General features: G+C 40.6%; 1 protein-coding gene across 3 annotated transcripts in view; it reads right to left on the bottom strand.

The window, feature by feature from the left end:
• The window catches only part of AFF2 (ALF transcription elongation factor 2), a 326,239-nt gene that overhangs the window by 16,741 nt on the left and 289,206 nt on the right, over positions 1 to 20,292 (bottom strand). For 2 of the 3 annotated variants that reach the window (XM_082770463.1, XM_082770465.1), the window contains exons 10-15: positions 14,903 to 15,065; positions 13,354 to 14,373; positions 11,094 to 11,218; positions 4,468 to 4,702; positions 2,412 to 2,551; positions 1,822 to 1,885 (exon numbers count right to left, since the gene is read on the bottom strand). In XM_082770463.1, coding sequence (XP_082626589.1) covers positions 1,822 to 1,885; positions 2,412 to 2,551; positions 4,468 to 4,702; positions 11,094 to 11,218; positions 13,354 to 14,373; positions 14,903 to 15,065 — 1,747 coding nt within the window. The remainder of the gene's footprint in view (positions 1 to 1,821; positions 1,886 to 2,411; positions 2,552 to 4,467; positions 4,703 to 11,093; positions 11,219 to 13,353; positions 14,374 to 14,902; positions 15,066 to 20,292) is intronic. The other variant, XM_082770464.1, reaches the window with a different exon arrangement.

The following is a 20,292-nucleotide window of genomic DNA, read 5'->3' as shown; positions in this document are numbered from 1 at the left end:
AGCAATTGTTTCCCTAGAACAACTAACACTATGGGTTTGCACAGCAAATGTGCTACATGGAGATAATTTGTGTGCAGCTGTATGGGGGTGGGGAGTTGAGACCTAAATACCAGAACGACAGAAATTAAAAAAAAAAAAAAAGAAAAAAACCCAGCTTGTTCACGGGTATTTACGTCTGCCAACAAGTTGTGTTGTAGCGGATGGCCTCACATTCCTGTAAGAGCACTTGGGGTGTCAAACAGCTAGTGACAGAAAAGGCTGGGCTGCAGGCAGCAGCATGATGTGCCTTGCCTGCTCCTCTTAGTTCTGCTTGAGAACCACCACTAATTCCATAAGGCATAGGCCAAGGTAAGAGGATGGAAGACAGGTCAACACTTTCCGAGTGAATCAGGCTGTGGAGGGAAGTGGATTGACATAGTGTGTTGACATCACCAGGAGCCTGAACCTGTAAATATTTGCTAGCGTGGAGCAGGCAGCCCTGTGCCAGCGCCACGTGTGCTTTCTGTAAAGGTCAGCCAGCTGCAGGAGGTGTTGTCAGTGTGCCTCTGCCAGCCTTCCCCATGTGCAGGCACCAGGGCTCTGACTGAACATGCTCTGAGCTGCCCAGTAGGGATCAGTGCGGGCCACCTCCTTCAAACAGGCGCACTGGGAGGGACAGCTGATACCTTGGTGACCTGAAGCAGGTAGCCTGGCATATTAACTCTCCTTTACTCCTTCAGCCCATCAGAGAGCAGGAGGGAGAGCAGTTTTCCTTTAATTTTTAAAATTTAGCATGTGATTGTTTTCTTTTTTGACAAACACTTCTTCCCAGCTACAAAAATCTCTGCTGTGGAATGATGCAATATGCATACACAAAACCTCCAAATAATAAAGTGAGAGGTGAATAATCACCCAAATTACAGCTGAAAAAGAATTGGAGGGGTGAAATGAATAGCCACACTCTGTTTAAGATGTCTTAGTTTAAATAAATAGGTGAGCCAAGCTCCACTTAGCCTGCATAAATGAGCTGTTGTTCTGCACTTTGTGTAGCTTAGAGGGGCAAGGCTCTTATTGCAAAACAAGTGGCCATAAATGTCACTTCAGCACTAGCAATATCTTGGATTGAATAAACTATGACAGAACTGCAATCTGGCAGATTAGGTAGTTCTATCAAAACCCTTTGCAAAATTAGGTCAATCTTACTGGAATTTCATCTGGGCCAAAACGAGGGAAAAATCTTTCCCACCATTGAATTACCTCACTGCAAGATTTTTTTTTTGGGGGAAAAAAAAAAAACAAACCCTGTTGAGTCTTTATTTACCAGCCTAATAGCATGCAGTAAAAATGAGTGCATCATTTAAAAATCAATTCCTGTAAATTTTAAACAATTGGATTTGAAATATCAAATAGTTTTGCCAGTTGATTATGGGGTGGAGGGTGATTTGCCTTTCTTAGCTTTCTGTTACAGAGTATTTCAACACTTTTGGTTTGGGCTCAAAGTGAGTATGAAGACAAATTTCAAAAACACATAATCTTTTAGATATTATCTTACATCCTTTGCACACAGCATGACTGCTGCTTCTCCCCAGAAGAGATACCAGATATTGCAAAAAGTTTCCTTTTTTGGGGAATGACACATTATAGTCTAGGAACGGTGCTCAGGCTTTGGCCTGATGGTCAAATGGTTGCAAACAGTTTGTTTATAGAGTTCAGTCTGAAACATACTTCAGTCAATAGCAGAGTTCCTCTTGGTTTCTGAGGCTTTAGATGAGATTCAGAAGACACATTCTTGTAATACCCAGTTCCAGAGTGGAAAAGGACAAAAAAGCTTTGAAATCTTACCAATGCGTCTGCTTTATGCTTTAGCTTCTTAGCCTCTTGCATGTAATAATCTGCGTTGTGGAGCCTTAAGAGACAGAATCAATTATTTCAAGTCTTTGTTTTCATACAGTTGGACAAACATTGTTTGAAAAAAAATGCTGACTGCTTCCAAGAACAATTTAGATATATACACCCACTTATCTCTTTCAATCTTAACCTGATATTAATCTGAAGTTACTGTATGCAAAGTTTTGATGGGTGACCTGAATGCAAAATAACTAGCTGTGAAAACTGGCCACCCAGAGGAGCCATTAACATGTGCTGAACAGAGGAAAAGGAAAAATAGTTTATACTAATTAAAAAAAAATGAAGAAGAATTACTGTGAGCCAACATTCATGATCTGAAAACATTTATCAACAGAGACTTCATTAATCAGTGACAACAGTTCATTTGTAAAGATTAAAACTGTATGTGCCACTGTGCAGCACTATCCACGCAGGTGCCCACTGTTAGCATTAAAACCAAGGATAAGCTCTTTCACTGGGACCTCTACTTGTACGAAAATCCTAAGTATCTAACATGCAACTAGCACAGATCCAGTAGTACTTACACATCATCAAATGTAATTTTAGGTCTTCTGGGCTCAGAATTCCCATTAGAAAGAGTTGGCATTGCAGACCAGATGTCTGTTTCTAGATGGCTGGTATCAAGAAGAGCATTGGCTGTTGGTGCGTTGTGGGATTCTTCCTCCTATAAAAAAAGGACTGGTGTTAATTCTTCATAATTCAAAACATATAGACACATGAAAAAACTAAGGTGCAAAGTAGCATGCATATGTAGCCAAGTGCATCCTGGAAACCTCAAGAAACCACCTTCCATCCTCTCTAATGAGCCTATTAGATTAAGTAAGCATTGTGACTCCACCACTGACCCCTCACCTAAACTCATTTCCCTACACTCCAAGGTGAAAGCCAGCCTAGGTTACATAGTACTTCTGATTGGAGGCACTCGTTAAAGCCAGCATGGGGAAATCTAACACAGAAGGGCTGGATGTAAATGACTTCATTTGAGGTGGATCACATTATTGTCACCTTTTTCTATAGAATTTGTAGGTAACTTCAATGTGTCTGTGAACTCTGATCAGTTTTCAGCAAGGAGCAGTTTCCTCACCCTTGTTACACAGAACAGGGAGAAGAATGGAAAGCAGAAGTCAAGAGTTGTGACTCTGTATTGATTAAAGACAGAAGCATAACAGAAGCACTTAAATCAGGCAATTGCAACTTTCATGCTATGTCCGCAACAGATAAACTATATTAAAGATGAACCAGTGAGCTAATAAAAGAATTCTAGATTATTTTAGAAGACAAATATATTGGGTACCAGGATAATAGATACACCAAGGATAAATCTGACTGGAGGTGCTGGGAGTGAGAGGAAGTGGCCCTGCTGTTTACATAGCATATTTTATTTGCTGACATACGCAGTTCATTTTGGCATTGATTTCAGTTGAAGGTGTGTGTATTACTCTCGCAGCTTGAAGTGACACAATGGCATCAGAAAGCAACAGGGATGAATGAATAAGGTGAAGCGATTTGTCACCTATGTTCCAATGCAACTTCTGAGTTTTACTATTACAGAGCATGGCAACAACCTCTCACAAAGCGGCGAACTGTGAAAAATGGGGCTACACATGTCCTTTTCTGTGGCTGAATTCCCTTCTTGTCTTTTAATTCTGACAGTGATACTAAAATACAGTTTGATCCTAAGTGATACGTTTGAAATTCTAGTGGGAAGATTATTTTTGAAAATGGGCCAGAAAACTAAGGTTTCCCTCTTTATTTTTTAAAGAGGATGACCAACTGATACGATTTTTTTTTCTTAATTAGTTTGCTATGCAGCTTCTAGCTTTGTCTCTTTTTCATGTATATTTAGCTAAAAAAAAAAAAAATCATCTGAATCTGGTGAAAGGCAAGAAAGAAAGTAATATCTATATGAAAATGTTTGGTGGGGACATGGCACTAACAGAATGGTGTTTTCTGGGGAGCAAAAAATTACCTTTTATGTGATATCTAAAAGTTAGTACAAAATTCATGGAGATTAGGTGCAAATACACCTCACCACTAACAGCTGTGAGGCTGCAAACCTGCAAGAAGACATTTCTGTGTTGAGTATATTTTTGGTATATTGTTGTTAGATTAGGTATATTTGTTAGATTAGGTGTTTTGTTAGATTAGGTATATTTTTGTTAGATTTTTATTTTCTGTTTAGTTTAGGCCACAACATTCAGTATAACTATACTGCTTAATTTTGCCTGATAATTTGTGGTAATGATTCATGAGAAAGACATAAAAAATCTTGATGTTTTACTTGTAAAATGTACTTGTTGTATCTACAGAGTTGGGCAAATAATTACAACCAGGCAGTGGCTGCAAAGGCTTTCTTCTGAGGCTCAGGGACCCTGGGTCTCTCAGAGAGCAATACACAACACCATGTAGATGCCTAATGCTGACCTAAAAAGCTCTGCAAAGGTCTCACTCCTTGCTGCTTTAGAGCGAAACTACATAAGGATTTAAAAATAGATACAAGGAAAAAAATTCAAACAGAACAAAGCTAAGTTAATTTTATTTTATCTTGTTCACTTCCAGCAACTGAGGTCTGTTACTTACACAGACTCCTTTGGGGTTAGAAGAGGATTTATTTTCATTCTTTCTGTGTTTAGAAACAGAGGAGGAAGAGCTGCTGGTCTGAGAGGTGTTTGTGATGTTGGTCTCTTGGCTGAAGGAGCTGTTGTCACTGCTGTGCCGCCGGTGCACAGGCTCATCCAAGAGGGGGGATAATGGAGGAGGGAACAGCTTCTCTTCTCTTTTCTTTGCCACCTTCTTCACTGAGCTACTGCTGTTCCTGGGACACAGATAAGAACCATTTCAATCGTGGTTAATCCTCCACAGCACAAAGCTCTAGATTTTATTTACTGAAAAGCCAGCTCTACCCTCAGATACATGCCGTGATCCCCCATGTCCTAAAAGCAAAGTCAAAAGGAGAGAGGCAGACAGAAAAGAGCCACCCATGCCTTTTCGGCCTTTTCAATGGCTGCAGAAACCTCCTACTTTGGAGGACGACTTCCAGTGCATTAGTACAAATTGCACCCACTTTAAATGCTAATTTGAGTCAGTCTTCATTTGAGAGGTCAGCGAGGTTCTGACTCAGCAAAGTGCTGAAAAGTTTTATGCCCAGGATTAGTTCCTTTGACATCAAGGATGGCTATTTACGTGTTTAACATTAAGCATTTTTTAAGAGGTGCATTAGGGCCCACATAAGCAACCTTTGCAAAAACATGTAATAGCACATGCCACGTGAACAAAAAAAACAATGTATAAGTACAAAATGATAACCATAACAATAACAAGATAATAATTATTTGACCTCTAGAATAAAACCAATGTTCAACACTATATTAAAATGATACATTGTAGCTGGCAAAAGCCCTTGAGCAAATATTGGTTGATGAATTGAACGTGATTCAGAAAATGAATGTGGTTTTGACATGAAAGCTCAAGTAATATGATAATCTATTGTCTGTTTTATGTACAGAAATTGTTAGCTGGCTGGAAATGGCAGCTGGGATACACAGTTAAAACAAACAAAAAGAAAAAACACATGCTAGACCTTTCTCCCCTCAAATCCATCAAGAAAAAAAACACAACACCCTACCACTGTTTAACATATCAGTCTACCGATAGATTTTTATTTTAGGCACTGTTCTAACCCAGTCAATGAAGATAACCTGAATTTTAATGTTTTGTTAGACATCTGATATTGCACTACACAATCATTTACTTTTCATGATTATTGACTAAAATTTCAATAGCAAATTAAGTCAACAAGAATTTATGTTTCATTCCTAGTTGCTTTCAGTCAGTGTCAGGAATTATAGATTTACTTTGCAGTAAAGTAGCCGGTGAAAGAGGAGAGAGCAACCCAGATTTCTTTGCTCCTCGTTCTGGCACCATGCAGGGTAACAGCACCCTCTCACTCCAGGCCAGCCTCTTTTTCAGTTTCCCCAACAACATCAATCAATGATCAATGACCAACAGATCAAACACCTGCTTTGATCATTCCCCCTACTTTGGGCCCTTGGTGGTACAAAAATATTTCAGCCTGTTTTCATAACAAAGTGATATCAAACAAAACCCCTGCGTTTCAGGTTTTACAGCTCTTCTACTCAAAACTATTTTAATTCAACTGAAGCAGAGCTAAAAATAACTTTGAAATTCTCTAATGTTAAAGATCCTCAGACTGCAGAAATAAAAGCAGCAGAGAATTCATATTGCCTTACAGTAGGACGGGTATGGATGCTGTCCTGTTTGGAAAACACATGGGCCTGAAGATCAAAGGAAAGCAAGCAGGTCGGAGGAGACTGGCAGTTCTTTGCAAAGACTGATTTCATGCACATGTGGTCCTGCAAGCATGTCCTCCAAAAAGTTCTCACTCAAAGCCCCATCTGTTAGCTTCTTACCACCAAAGGGCATTTTGGAACTGAGACAAGTTACCATAGCTATAGCACAATAACACTCTGAACTTTTTCCAGAGGAAAGTTTTCCAAAGAAAAGCAAGCACTGCCCCAAGAAAGCACGCATGTGTTACTGGATTGTACAGAGGCAAAGCAGACACAATTAATGAAATACCCAGGAGCAGAATCCAAACCCTCTGCCTTCCAAGCCAGTGTCCTAAACAGGACTACCCTGTGTGTGCTGTTCAGTGGGTTGTCTAACAAACATGTATGGATGAGACCACAGATGGGCACTGAGGTGTGGAGCTCTTCCTTCACCCTGGTACAGCTTTGCAATGGGAACAGCAACCAAGTCTGGCAGTTTTACTTCTAAAGTGTCTGAAGAAAAACTGAAGAGGAGCCATTGTCATCTTCATTGTCATCTGAAGATGAGCTAAGCCCTTTAGGAACCACTAGCAAGGTTTCTCCACACATCTGTGGCTGTTTCCAGAGTTAAAACAAGACTCCAGCACTCGCATGGAGTCTGTCACTACGTGGTGAAATTTAAGCACACACACAGCAATCTAAACAATGTTCCTCAGCTGCTACGTGGAGATGGGAGAGCAGTACAAGAAAAGAAGGCTGCAGGTACCGTGGTAGAAGCCTCTTCTCCAACTGAGTGACATTTACACATTCCAGAAGAGGCATCATATTCAGAGGCCTGATCTCCCTTTTGGGCACTGTGTGAGACTTCCCCTGTTCACCTCACCTTTGGGCTCACATACAAGATAGAGCAAATCAAGCTATAGAAGTCATTCTGCAGGTGAGAACATGTAACCACGACCGAAAATGCACTTGAGGATATATTTTTTCTGCATAACTAAAATTCAAACACAACAGCAATACTTAATGGCTATAAGCTCTCCTCTCCTCTCCTCTCCTCTCCTCTCCTCTCCTCTCCTCTCCTCTCCTCTCCTCTCCTCTCCTCTCCTCTCCTCTCCTCTCCTCTCCTCTCCTCTCCTCTCCTCTCCTCTCCTCTCCTCTCCTCTCCTCTCCTCTCCTCTCCTCTCCTCTCCTCTCCTCTCCTCTCCTCTCCTCTTCTCTTTTTTCCCTACTTAATCCTATAAATTTTCACAGGAATTACACTGATAATTTATTTAGCAATGTTACCTTCCTCAGATTTATACCAAAGCATTTATGTTAACAATAACCTCCATGAAATAAGTTGTTACCAGCAGTTAACCAGATTGTCACTTTGCTTTGGGCTGCTAATGGGCTAAGAAACTGGTCTTTGATTGCAGTAATCACTAATTTTGAATGAATTTATTACAATAATTACTGAGACTCAATGGTTTAATTGGCTGACATGATTGTTAGTTAAACTATATTTAAAATCTAGGGAGAAAGACAATAAAAGTGGAAGGAAAAAACACAAGCAGAACTGATGGTCTTCTGGCTGCAGGGTTTAATTTTTGTGTCTGAGAAGTCCAATTACCAAGGAACGAAAAGTCTCCCCACCTGCTTTTTTTTTTTTTTATTATTTTATTTTATTTTTTTTCATCCTGGTTTCTTTTAGGGCAGAAAGCAAGCAAGCAGGCAACAAGAAGTCAGTGTGAGGGAATTGCCATCTACTCTTACATTTCAAGCTGCTTTTCTTTACCCTCTCTTTATCCACTCCTTGTGGTATGCAGTGGTATCTCTGGCCTATTAGTGAGATAAAGCCATTGTCTGTACCGATCACTTGGCTTTCCTTTCCCTCTACTCTTCCTGTCCACAATGAACTGCTGCACATTGACAGTGTATCTGATTTTCTGCAGGGGGTTAGCAGGGAAAGGTCACTCCCACATTAGCTTGGACCATATGGCAGCGAGTGAATGAAGCTGAAGGCATTGTCATAGATGTAGAAGGCTGCCTCTGCCTTGAATGAACTGCAATGAACACCGTTGTGACTGCCCAAAGGATCAGCTAATATGTTGCCACGTACAGGTGCATCTTTATCCAAAGGTCAAACAAAAGCGAAGAGGAAATCTTCAAAACCAGCCTGAAATGTTTGTCTCAGACATACGTCTAGCATGCCTGCTAGACGGCAGGCATGTTTCCCTGGTATGAAATTCAGACTCACAGTTTGCATCAGCACATAACTCTCTGTGTTGTTACAAACTGCCAAATGTTGGCAAATAGAGCTCTGTCTGGACTGGGTCTACCAATCAGGTATTTAGATATAAATGGTATTCAGCAGCACATACAATTAATGCTTAAATTAAAATTGCTCTGGCAAGCAAGTAAAAGCACAAACAATCCTCTGCTGCAAAGTGGGTAGCTGATCTGACAAAAATCTGACTCACAGCAGTGTTTCAAGTTATTACTATGAATTACTTGGGCACAAAACAGTATTGTTTGTTTCTTCTTATGCTATGAAATATTAGACACAGGGAAAATACAGTGATGATTGTTTGAATAACTATATTTTAAATGTCACATTAGATTTAGGAAAAGGCATGAGACCCAGACTGTGTGAGGGAAGGAACAAGAGTGATAACTATTGGTTTGTACAATGACTACATACAACAGAATGGCTATTTGGTTGGGCAAATGGCCTTTAAGTTCACAACTGACCATTTTGAATTTCTACACTCAAATTGTATATGTAAGTCATAGGAACTTGCAGAAATTAGACATATAACTGCCCATATTAGACATGTAATCCTTTAAAACTCAATTGTGTATCCTCGCTTACTTTACTGAGCCCATACATTTAGGAACAGGTTATGAGAGAAAGATATTTAAGTGCCAAAACCAAACACAGGCAGCTAATTGGAGCTGCAAAAACACAGGTGTACCTATCTTCCACTAATTCCTCCCTGAATGCCTCCAAATTTTAGTCCAGAGATTGTGTTCTTTCTGTCAAAATATTCTTGCACCTATAAAAGAGCCCAGTGGGAATCTCCGAAGTCTGCCTTGGGGAAGTCAGCTTGTTGGCACAGGGACCATATTCTAACAGGAGAGATCTGCCATTCTTCCCGAGAGAGAGAACATCCACCAGGAGACGTGACACCTTCCTAACGGGTCAACTTCATTGTCAGCTGTAGCTGAATCATCCTTGTTTCTCAAAGCCCTTTTGTAGAGAGTTCTGAATGAAAATGGTGGACCTTTGGGAGTAAAGAGGGTTTAAATGGCAAAGCCTATCTTTCAACCATTCACCACTGAAGGGTTATTTTTCCCCACACCTTTGAACAGTGCACAGTTTTAGATTCCCCTTTCTTCTTCCTCCTCTTAAACCCTGTGGAAAACAGAACCACTCCCGAATGCTTAAAACTAACCTGGGGAGGTCCAGAAATGTGTTGTCACACAGTTCAGTCAGCTCCCTAATCTTCTGGGATATATATTGATCTATGTTCAGATGCCTATCAGTGGGAGCTGAAGATCCGAATTATCAAATAATATTGCATTTGTTTCAGATGAACTCAGAAGACACCAATAATAAAGGTAATGTGATCCAGGCCTTTGCAGTTGAAAAGAAGTCAGAAAATTTTATTTCAAAACTTGAGGAAGGTGAGAGGAAAAGATACCATATGGAAATAACTATTGATGAACACAATTATATTTTAACAGAGAATACCAAAGGCTTGAAATCTCTGAAGAATCAAATTAATGACCTGGAAAACAAGCTCAAATTAAGAAACATCAGGTTGGGGGTGGATCCTTTGGGCTTGCTGGAGACAAGATTCGAAAGATTTTTTTTAATGGATTGTGGAGGTGTTGGGGATGGCTAATCCTTCATTCTCTCTGCAATATATCTTTACTAACTGTATTTCTAGCAATGACAACCAGGCAACACCCATCATGGTGTTTATCAAATCTGCAACATATTACTGATCACACGGTAACTTTCAAATCATCTGCCTTTTCCAGAGTAAAACTCTGATCTTCCCAGTGGTATAATGAGGGGTTAGTTCAAGGACTGAAGTCCCTCTGTAATTAGAACAGCACAAATAAATGCTCAACCTTCTTTATGGATTTTAAAATCTGTGTACTATTTCATAAATGATTTTTGAGCTTTATCTGAATTTAGATACTAATACAATCAAATTGTTTTCAGAAGCATATCGTGCATTTGATTCTTTGCTTGTCCTATTGCGAAGCAGAAAACAGTGCCTCATCTCAAAAACATAAAAGCACAAAATTGATGACAGAAGGGAATTGGGTTCTTTGGTTATTTATAGAATGTTAATCTGGTGATTATAATAATCAGAATCATTATTTACATGGTGCCTGTTTGCTGAAGCATTATAGCCGTATCTCAAAGACACTGAAAGGCACAAACTATTTGATTACATGTCTGCTGAAATACAATGCATGTGTGTCTGAATCATTTAGGGTCTCACCCCTGGCAATGCTGTATACACAGTTAAAGAATAAGTGAATGGAAAAGTCATTATTTCATTCAAAAAAACTGAGAACTGTCTCATAGGAAAACAATTTTAAAAATAATTTCCAGATGATCAAATGGATCCCATTCTGGCCATAGAGGGGAAGGATGATGGGAGTGAGAAAGAACCTTGAGAGAATGCAATATGGTGGAAGAAGAGTATTTCAGGGTTGTGATGAGACTCTAATTTCCAGTAACCCATCAGAAGGCTGAATGAATCTCATCCAAAACCATGTGGACCCTCGTCCTAATGGATGGGAATAGCAATGCCTGGTCACTTATGCTTTCCCATCTAAGACATCTGTAGAATAGTACTGTGAAATCCCTCATAATTTAATGGGAAAGAAAAAAAAATAATAAAAAAAAAAACTTACTCTTTAGTGCTGGTTAATCTGTGATTCGGTATTGGAGAGATACAAGGTGGGAGCAAGCATGAAGCTGAAGGGTCCTCCAGGCGCTGCTTCTTGGTTTCAACAAAGGTATCCAGGTTTTCCGACTGCTTTAACAAAAAATGCAGAGCTTGAAAGATCGCACATTTATGCACAGTTTCACTTGCCATTAAGAGGAGCTCAGGAATCTCAGTGTATTTCCTTTACAGAAGCAGCAGTTAAAATACTGTTCTAAAAGAAGTGGAGGTCACCTGAAATCAGGGCTAAAAGTGCTCCAAACACATGACCAGAAGTTATATAATAAGTGACACAGCCAGATAATTAGGAAGCAAAACGCCTCATGTGCTATAGTTATCTTCTGTAACTATACTGTAACATTGGAATTTAATTAATAATTCAGACAGAATGACTTGATAGCACCAAATGTTACTCAAGTAAATAGCTTTTACTCACTGACTTAATGGAAGTCACTGTGAAAACTTCCCTGAGTAAGTATTTCTCACAGGACTGAAAGACTACTATTCCTCACAGGACTGAGCTCTAAGGTGGCAGTCATCAACAGTGATAGCTGATTAAAAATTTGTTTGAAAGATTCCCTGATGCATGACTTCTGTACCTGAACTAGGATGGTGCAAGCAAAGCTGATCACTGGTCCATCACTGGAACCTTCGTATCATCCTTCAAGCCCATTAGTAGATGGCTAAAATACGTCTTTTAATAGCATGATTTAGAAATCCAAATCAGGCTCTTCCTTTCCTGTTTTAACTGTTGATATACCCTAAAGCCATTGTAATTGGTTTGTTTTCTCTTGGGTAGCACTGAACAGTCACACAGCAACTGAAAAGGCTGTTTCAGCGTGTAGCTTATGTTTGTGCAATCCCAGAGTGAGATTCCTCATGTTGCTACCTTCAGCTAACGAAGTTCCAAGGTTCCAGCTTTCATATAACCTTCCCTCCCCCCCCCTTCCCCCTGCCCCCTTTATTTTTTTCTGGGAGTCCTGTGTTTTTTTTGCCAGTACCATATTCTTGTTTTAGCCATCATACTAATGCACCACTGTTTTAATAATTAGTATACCCACTGTAAGCTATTGTAAATACATATAAACATTGACATTTATACATCCCTTTCCTCTCTCTTGTCTCCTTCCCTCTTACCTCTCTGCCTTCAGTGTACAGCTAGAATATAAATTGAATAAAAACCTGCTGAGTTTACTCATGTGATTATTTCCACTTAATTCAACAGGGAAGGAGCCAGTGCAGTGACTCATGTAGGCAGGGGTGCAGACCCTGTGTCTGCCTGGCATTGTCTGACTTTGTCTTGCATTAACTCTCTCATACCACGGGCCTGCTCAAACTCAGCATTTCAATACTGTTCAGAAGTTTGCCAGAACAGACAGCTGAAGTCACATTCACAATGATTTATAAAATTTGGGGTATAAAAAATACGCTATGATGACTTCTCACAGGGAGACCAGAGCACAACCATTTCAGCTGGAAAAAAAATGACTACAAAAATTCATTTATGATATAAAACCCCAGTTTCTTTTCTGAAAACACATTTAGTTTAAAGTGCATTGTCATATCCCACAAGATAGGATACCCTTGGGGATAAATAACATAAAACACATGATAAAACGTGATGCCTTAAGACAAAACATATTTGCTTTTCCAGGTAGCTGCATACAGGGAGCAGCTAGTTAAGCAAATGATATTTCTATGAATCAAATTCATTTGTATAACAAAACAATACAGAGACTAAATTCACCAGAAGCAGAAGCAAGCACCATTCCATTGACTTTAATGAAGTTATGCCTGTTTAAGCCAGTGGTGAAAATGCATTAATTCCGCAGACAATAAAACTCTGCCTTCCAAACAGAAGTCACATTTTCTAAGTATGGCTGAATCCTTGGTAATATGCACTTGTCATCGGGAGTTCTGCCGATTACAGAACACTGCAAATTACTGGGCAAGTGAGCAAATACAGCTAAAAAGGTTGTATGATAAATCTCAAAAAAACATTGTTGATTTTGACAGCTGGAGTTAGTTTTTTTTTTACTCATTTCTGATGTTAGTTTGTAATGTACTGGAAAATGTACATCCTTTGTAAAAATAATGAAGCCTTAGTGGTATGATGCCCCCTTACAGCCCTGCTGCAGGTGCAGTGAGGAGTCAATGACTGCAGTCCTGACCTCAAGGATGCACAGAAATTCAATGTTCACTTCCTCTGAACGATGGAAGTGACTTACCTTGTGTTTCCTTTTGGATTTTGTGGGTGGTTTTTCAGCTGCTGGGGTAGGGGACTCTCGAGATGGTCGTCTGTGTTTCACATTTGCCTCTCTTGGTTCAGTTTTCACAGATGTGGTCTCAAAAGGCTCTTGCCCAGGTATCCTAGAGAGTAAACTAAGATCTATTTTCACCCAAAGAGATTTGAGTTCTTCATATTCTCTCAGTGGGGACAGAAGTTCATTTTGTACGATTGGGATAGGAGAAAAGAGCTGCTCCTCCAAGTCATTGCTGGTCTGGTCGATGGATGTGTTGCTGCCATTGCTAGTTAAGCTACTTACACTGAGGATGTTACTGCCAGAGTCCTTCACTTTGATGCCATTCGCTGGCCCACTGCAAGCTGGCAGTATCTTAGCTTGCAAGCTCTCCTCCTGGTCTGTATTTGAGTCAGAAGTAGACGAATCAGTTTCGATAAATTCCCGGGACTTGGGGACAATTTTGCTGGGGCCTCTGTACTTTTTCTTCTCTGAAGTGAGACCTGTGCTCGTTCGTGGTTCCTTCCTTGGAGCGGTCTTCCCAACTGCTGCTTTAGTTCGAACCTTTGGCTGCTCGGGGGGTTCCTGCGGGTCTTTTTCTTTGGGAGTGTTGCTGGTATTATTTGGTTTGGGCCAGTTATACTCTTCTACACTGGAAGTCCTTTCTACCTTTTTGGGTTGCTTTTTCCCAGTAGTCCTTTGTGAAGTTGGCTCATTATGAGCTGGTGACTTCTGCTTGGAGCTTTTTGCCTCTGGGGTTTTCTGGGCAACCCGCGGTTTGGCTTTCTCTCGGATGGGACTGAGGATTGCCCGGTCTTTGGAATCGGTTGGGGGCAGGCTGTTGTTGAGCTTCCCTTTGTTTTGCCCTTCAGCCTGCTGGCTGCTCTGTGGCTGGGAGCTGGTCTCGCTGTGAGGCTCATTTTGATTGTTGATGATGGTCTTGTTGTGGGGGTTCACTTTATTTAGCCATTTATCCAGCTGCCATTTGTTTGTCGAAGGGGGTTCAGGCTGCAATTTGAAGAACAAGGAACAAATATCAGACAGAAGCAATGCTTTTCCCTTTAAGTGAAAACTTTTTAACACACCCTTTTATTTCAGTCAACTAGTGGTGACTGCTACTTTTATGGGGGTATTTATGGAGTATTTATGCTTAATTAGGCTTCCTTATCTGGTTTACAATGTGGCCCTGAAGAAATTTAATACAACTAAAAAGTTTAGCTGGTCCCTGAAGATATAGTTTTGTCATGTTGCCTTTCCTTAGTCCCAGCTGAATACTGTGTCAATAAAATCTTCTCTAGCTACTGGCAAAAATCTAAATATTTCTTTAAAGCAATTCAAATGTAGGCCGGAAGGATTCTTCCAAAAGCTAGAATGAGTATGTGGGTCATACACATCAAACTGTAAAGGGAGAAAAAAGTCAACAGCACCAAGCCGCGCAGAATCCCAACATTTTCCTAACAGGGAGTAGGATTTCTCTATCTTCGATGCTTCCCCCCTCAAAACATCTGCTAGGGGATATCTGCAAAGGTATTTTTACCTCCGGTGTGGCACTGCGTGACTCCTCATTGCACTCGCTGTCACTGGAGCTGCTTTCACTGTCGGAGTCAGACTCAGAGCTGCTCTCGGACTCGCTGGAGCTCCCAGAGCCACCGCTGGAATGGGCCAAGCCAGCCGCATGTGCCGCTGGCACCGGCAGGCCGCTGTGGGGAGAAGATCCCCTTGGGTCAGTATGCTGCTCATCATTCAGATTTTGAACTGTTGACCTGGGGGGAGCCACCCAGCGAACCCTGCTCACACCGACTGTCCTCAGCATCGCCTCCCACTCACTCAGTACAGCCCAGAAGGAAGCTCCAGAGACCATGGCACCACGTAGGGACCAAGGGAGCTGGCTGGGTTTATGCTTCATGGGGCACACTAATAATGGTGTTAATAACATTATCATCATCATCATCATGCTCAAGTGAGAAGCACTTTAGTTTCACTTTAGAGAGACTCTTTACACAGGCAGATAATGATAGGACAAGGGGGAACGGTTTTAAACTTAAAGAGGGGAGATTTAGATTAGATGTTAGGAGGAAATTCTTCTCTCAGAGGGTGGTGAGGCACTGAACAGGCTGCCCAGAGGAGCTGCGGATGGAACTGTGGAACCCCAACCCTGGAGGTGTTCAAGGCCAGGCTGGATGGGGCACTGGGCAGCCTGGTCTGGAGGGTGGCATCCCTGCCTATGGCAGGGGGTGGAGCTGGGTGGGCTTTAAGGTCCCTTCCAACCTGAGCCATTCTGTGATTATACGATCACAACCTTGAGCTTTTTAGCCCAATGATTGCAAAAACTAACAATTGTACTTAAATAATTTATTAATGAAATCATGCTTTCTTCATTTTTTGCTGGTTCATTTATAATTTATGAACAAAGGAAGGACATCAGGCAACTAATATTGGACAGGGCATTTTAAAAATTCATTTTAATGAATACTTTTACACTGTGGTGTACAAAAACTACACATTTTTGACAACTCTCTAGGGACTGCCCAACGCTTTTTTATTTATAGCTGTTTTTTTCTCTCATGAGATGATTTCTTCATGGTAATGTAGTGAGAAAATGGTGTTCAAGCTGAAAATAAGTCTCTCTGTGAAATCTATTTTTCTATGCGTTCAACTGCCCTCCAAGATGTATTCATTAGCAGTGAGCTGGGTCTCATTGTTTTTATTCAGCATTTATTTCTAAACTTAGAGGTTGGATGACCCCAGTTTTAGCACTGCCAGTCTGAGTTTTTATAAACTCATCTTTAATTTCAAATTATTATTATTATTTTTTTTGGTCAGGGAAATAACTGTAAGGTTTTATGTCTCTTCAGCTGATCTGTGTAGAGACTTTTTGATGACTGATCTTAAATTTGTGAAGCTGACAAAGCAAAGTTTGAAAATTGACACCATTTGCTAGTACTCTTTTATGGATATTCAATACCTCACCTTAATATATCATATGCTGTGTGTGTCCCATGTTGAGTGATCCAGAGAAGCCCTGAAGTTATAATGCTGCTTTCCCTTCATTTCTGCTATCTGCTTTTGTACTTTTCTGTGAGAAGGATTCATATAAGCCAGGCACATGCCCTCCTTCACCTTTCAGAGATGCTATGTGCATTAAGATACCCTCTTAAAAAACACAGTAACCAAGAAACTGGAAGTAAGGAGAGACAGAAGAAAACTGATCCTGCTCCACTAGAGTCTTCAGAAGTATTGCCATTGACTTCCGTGACAGTAATAAATGGTCTTTAATTTTCTTCTCATGCTAAGCTACTTTCCCTCTCCTTCCTTGTTGGTAAACCTATCCCTTACACTGTGGTTGGTAACATAACTGTCTCTTTGAGCATTGCAATGGCCCTGCAGTGCCCATTGACAAAACCAGCTTGGTGCTTTAGGGTGCATTAATGAAATGAAATTACTCACTTGGGTAATTGCTACAGATCACTAACTTTGTTGCTCATTAAGTGCATATACTTTTTTTTTTTTCCTCTTCTAGAGGCTCAAGTGACTCTAGTAGAGCTAGTTACCAAATTTCAGCTGGAAGTAACAGGTAAATATAAAGAACAGATACTTTAAAAAATATATAATACTTTTGGAAATACCAATAATTAAACATAGATACATTACAAAATTGATCTTAAGTTTGTATTTAATTTCAATTTTTAGAAACCACTTGTGCACTTGTTTTTCTTTCTTTAACTCATCTTTTCAATGAAGCACATGAAAGTGTAGGGAAATAACTTTTTCACTTCTTTTTTTTTACAGCAAATAAGGAAACAACAGTGGGGTAAAAGTGAGCGTGATTGTGGGGGAATTTGACTTGCAATTCAATATCTTGTAGTTTTGGTTTTACATTTTCTGTTTGGGAAACACTGCAAGTAGATGAAAACTGACTTTTCCTACTTTATTACAATTGTTCACAAAAAGGAATAAGAAAAAAAACACAAAACAAACAAACAAAAAAACATTACAAGGATTCCCACTTTGAGTAGGACAACATGACACTACTGTTCTAAAATAACAAAATGCAACATCAACCTTGAAACAAGTGTTATTTACAGTTATCAGAACAAAGAAGTTGTAAATCAGAAATAGCTTTTCCCCTAAATCTGTAAGCTTCATCTGTTTCACTTCTGTTTCCTCTTTTCACTCCAAAATGGAAGTGAGCACGGCAATATTAACATTTCATCCTAGCTGAAAGCCCCAGTTCCCACCTCCCTAGCAGAGAGCTGTCTGCAAAGACAAAGAAATGTTTAACCACCAGCAGCTGCTCTGAGAGCATGGGTCGGAGCATCAGGCAGCGTGGCACGGAGTGGTTGTGCAGAGAGCAGCAGGGCCGTGGGTGCACGGAGTTGGTGGGGCACCAACCACCTGCAGGGATTTACCGTGCCTTTGGGCAGGGTGTAGAAACCTGCACCAGCCTCTTGTAGGGACAAAGCTTTGTGTCTGGGGGTGGCTTATGTCAAGGCAACGTGGGTCTGCTCACACCTATTTCTGCAGGTATACCCCCCAAAATGCTCTGTTGTCAGTGCTTGCAAGTTTGCCCTCATTAAGGATCACTGATCTAAGAATCATGACTGATTTAAGATTATCGCCTTTCATAATGGATCAAAGAAGAAAAAGCCAGTATCCCAACAGGTAAGGCCTGTACCTTTCCAGCCTGTAAATACAACCTACATCATTTAGCACTCTGGAAGAGAACTGACACTGTAGCTGGGGTGTGCTTACACAAAACAACTGGAGTTATACTGTAGGAGACTGCAACTGTCTGACAAAGAACTCAAAGGGCAAGACCGAAGCCATAGAAATAGATGGCAGCTGCAACCTGGCCTGATTTCCTCTCTTTCTGCACACCAGCCTCAGAAAAGAAAGTTATCATATGCCAAAGATTACTGAATAACATAGCTCAGCAAGCTTGCAGGAACCAGACAGACTCAAAATAATGTTTTTTCATACGAAACAAAATGAGGTCATATTTGTCTTTCATCTGGGATAATAAAATTATGCCTTGGCTACATCAGGAGGCTTCATGCTGAAGACATCATTGCTGATCTACATTTTTAAAGCAGAAGCATTCACTTTTCATCATGTAGTTTGAGCTGAGAGTAGCCCTGTTTGTATGCATTGCAAAACAATCAGATAAGACCCAAAATGCCTTTCCTAGGATCTTGCAGTACTAGAGAGATCTTGCACACAGCTACACGCACAGTCATCTTCTAATAATGTTGATCAATGGAACAAAAGAAAATATACAGACCTTTCACATACAAGTGCATGGAAAAAAATCTGTGCTGTTTTCTGTGTTTCTTTGTTTGTTTGCTTGCTTGCTTTTTTTTTTTTTTTTTCTCTTAAATAAAATGGATCTTGTAGTTCAGAAGAACAGGTTGGTTTGCACTCTTCCCAAAGACTTCTTTAGCTTTAAAGCTAAATCACATGCTTTAAAAGATGCTTGGATAGATTCTGCAAATGTGCATTCAAGCAGCTGTTACATGAATAAATTGGGCTTCTTCACATAACTATCAACTACATGAACTCAGGGTTGCCTCTGTAAAAGACTTTCAAAGCAAGCTTTGTTGTGTTGCTAAGATCCAAACAAGGAATGCCAGCCTGGACAAGATTTAAAATGGATTTAAAGCATTTTATCATCAGACACAAGTCCTCAGAGTGACTAAAGGGGGCAGGAAGCACTGGTATTTGAAACTCTTGAATTTTTATTTCTCAGCAGGAGATGAACACTCATATTGTCCACTCAAACACTGAGGAACAATGTTTTTATTTCATTTGAACTGAAAAAAAAAAATTAATAAAAACAATGCTTCACAATGGAACACAGTATTGTTTGGGTAAATAACACTTAGAAGAAAGCCAGTTCATTATTATCACTTGAGATTGGAGGCCCCTACTGAGCCCAGTGACCTGCTGTGCCAGGATCTGTGTAAATACATGATGAGACACAGTCCTTGGGCCAAAGAGCTTGCAATCCAAACACACAAAGCAAACATTAGAGGTATTACGATCACCCTCGGACTCAGTGCAGGCCTGACAAATTCTGTGAGCATGAAGCCCCTCTGCAGTTAATGGAAACATCAGTTCTGACCCCCTTTTTACTTTGTGCTCCATATTTTCCCAGCCGTGTGCTCAGCACATGAGCTGAACCCTGCAGGGCAGTCAGATGTGCTCAACGCTCTCCCAGAGCTGTGCCACAAGGGTACTATTTGGGAGAAAAAACACACATGTGACTCAGCAACACGGCTCCCCATTCCTCAGGCCAGCTAGATCAGTGTCTGCTTACCCTTCTCTGAAGCTGCTTTTCCTGCACCATGGAGATGAGAGCTGCTGGATCAGTACTCTAAGTACTGCAAGTACTGCCATACTGCAAGTGGAGGAGAACCAACTCTCCATCCTTTGCAAAGGTCATCATGATAATGTCTCTAACTGCCTGCAGGCTGGAAAGCATTTCTGGTTGCCTCCCTGCCATCAAGAAATTAAGCAGACAGAACAGACTTGCACATCTGGAAGCAATTTTGCTCTTCTGCAGCACTTTTACCTATATCCCTTCTGCTGCTTTTGCAACACGTGGCACTCCCCCTGTCCCTTGCTGCTTGGCAGCAGGATTGGGCACAGTGTGGGCACAAAGTACAAGATGAGAAATGTCTTGGAGGAGAGGACAAACACCAATATCACCAGTATCTGGCAGTGGTTTTCAGCACTTGTTGATGAAATCCAGCTTCAAGTCAGAGAAGCTGAGGCTTGCAGGTGTGTGGCATCTGTCAAGAGCAGGCACTAGATCCAGCTGCTTATGGTTCATGGTGGGGAATTGCATCAGATTTATCAAACACACCAACAGTCTTTCATTCACTGTGGTTGACAGGTATGGATGATCTGCCTAAATTTAAAATGTCT

Source organism: Aythya marila (genome assembly GCF_965140915.1).
Source record: "Aythya marila genome assembly, chromosome: 13".
NCBI lineage: Eukaryota > Metazoa > Chordata > Aves > Anseriformes > Anatidae > Aythya > Aythya marila.
This window is presented reverse-complemented; position numbering and strand designations above follow the sequence as displayed.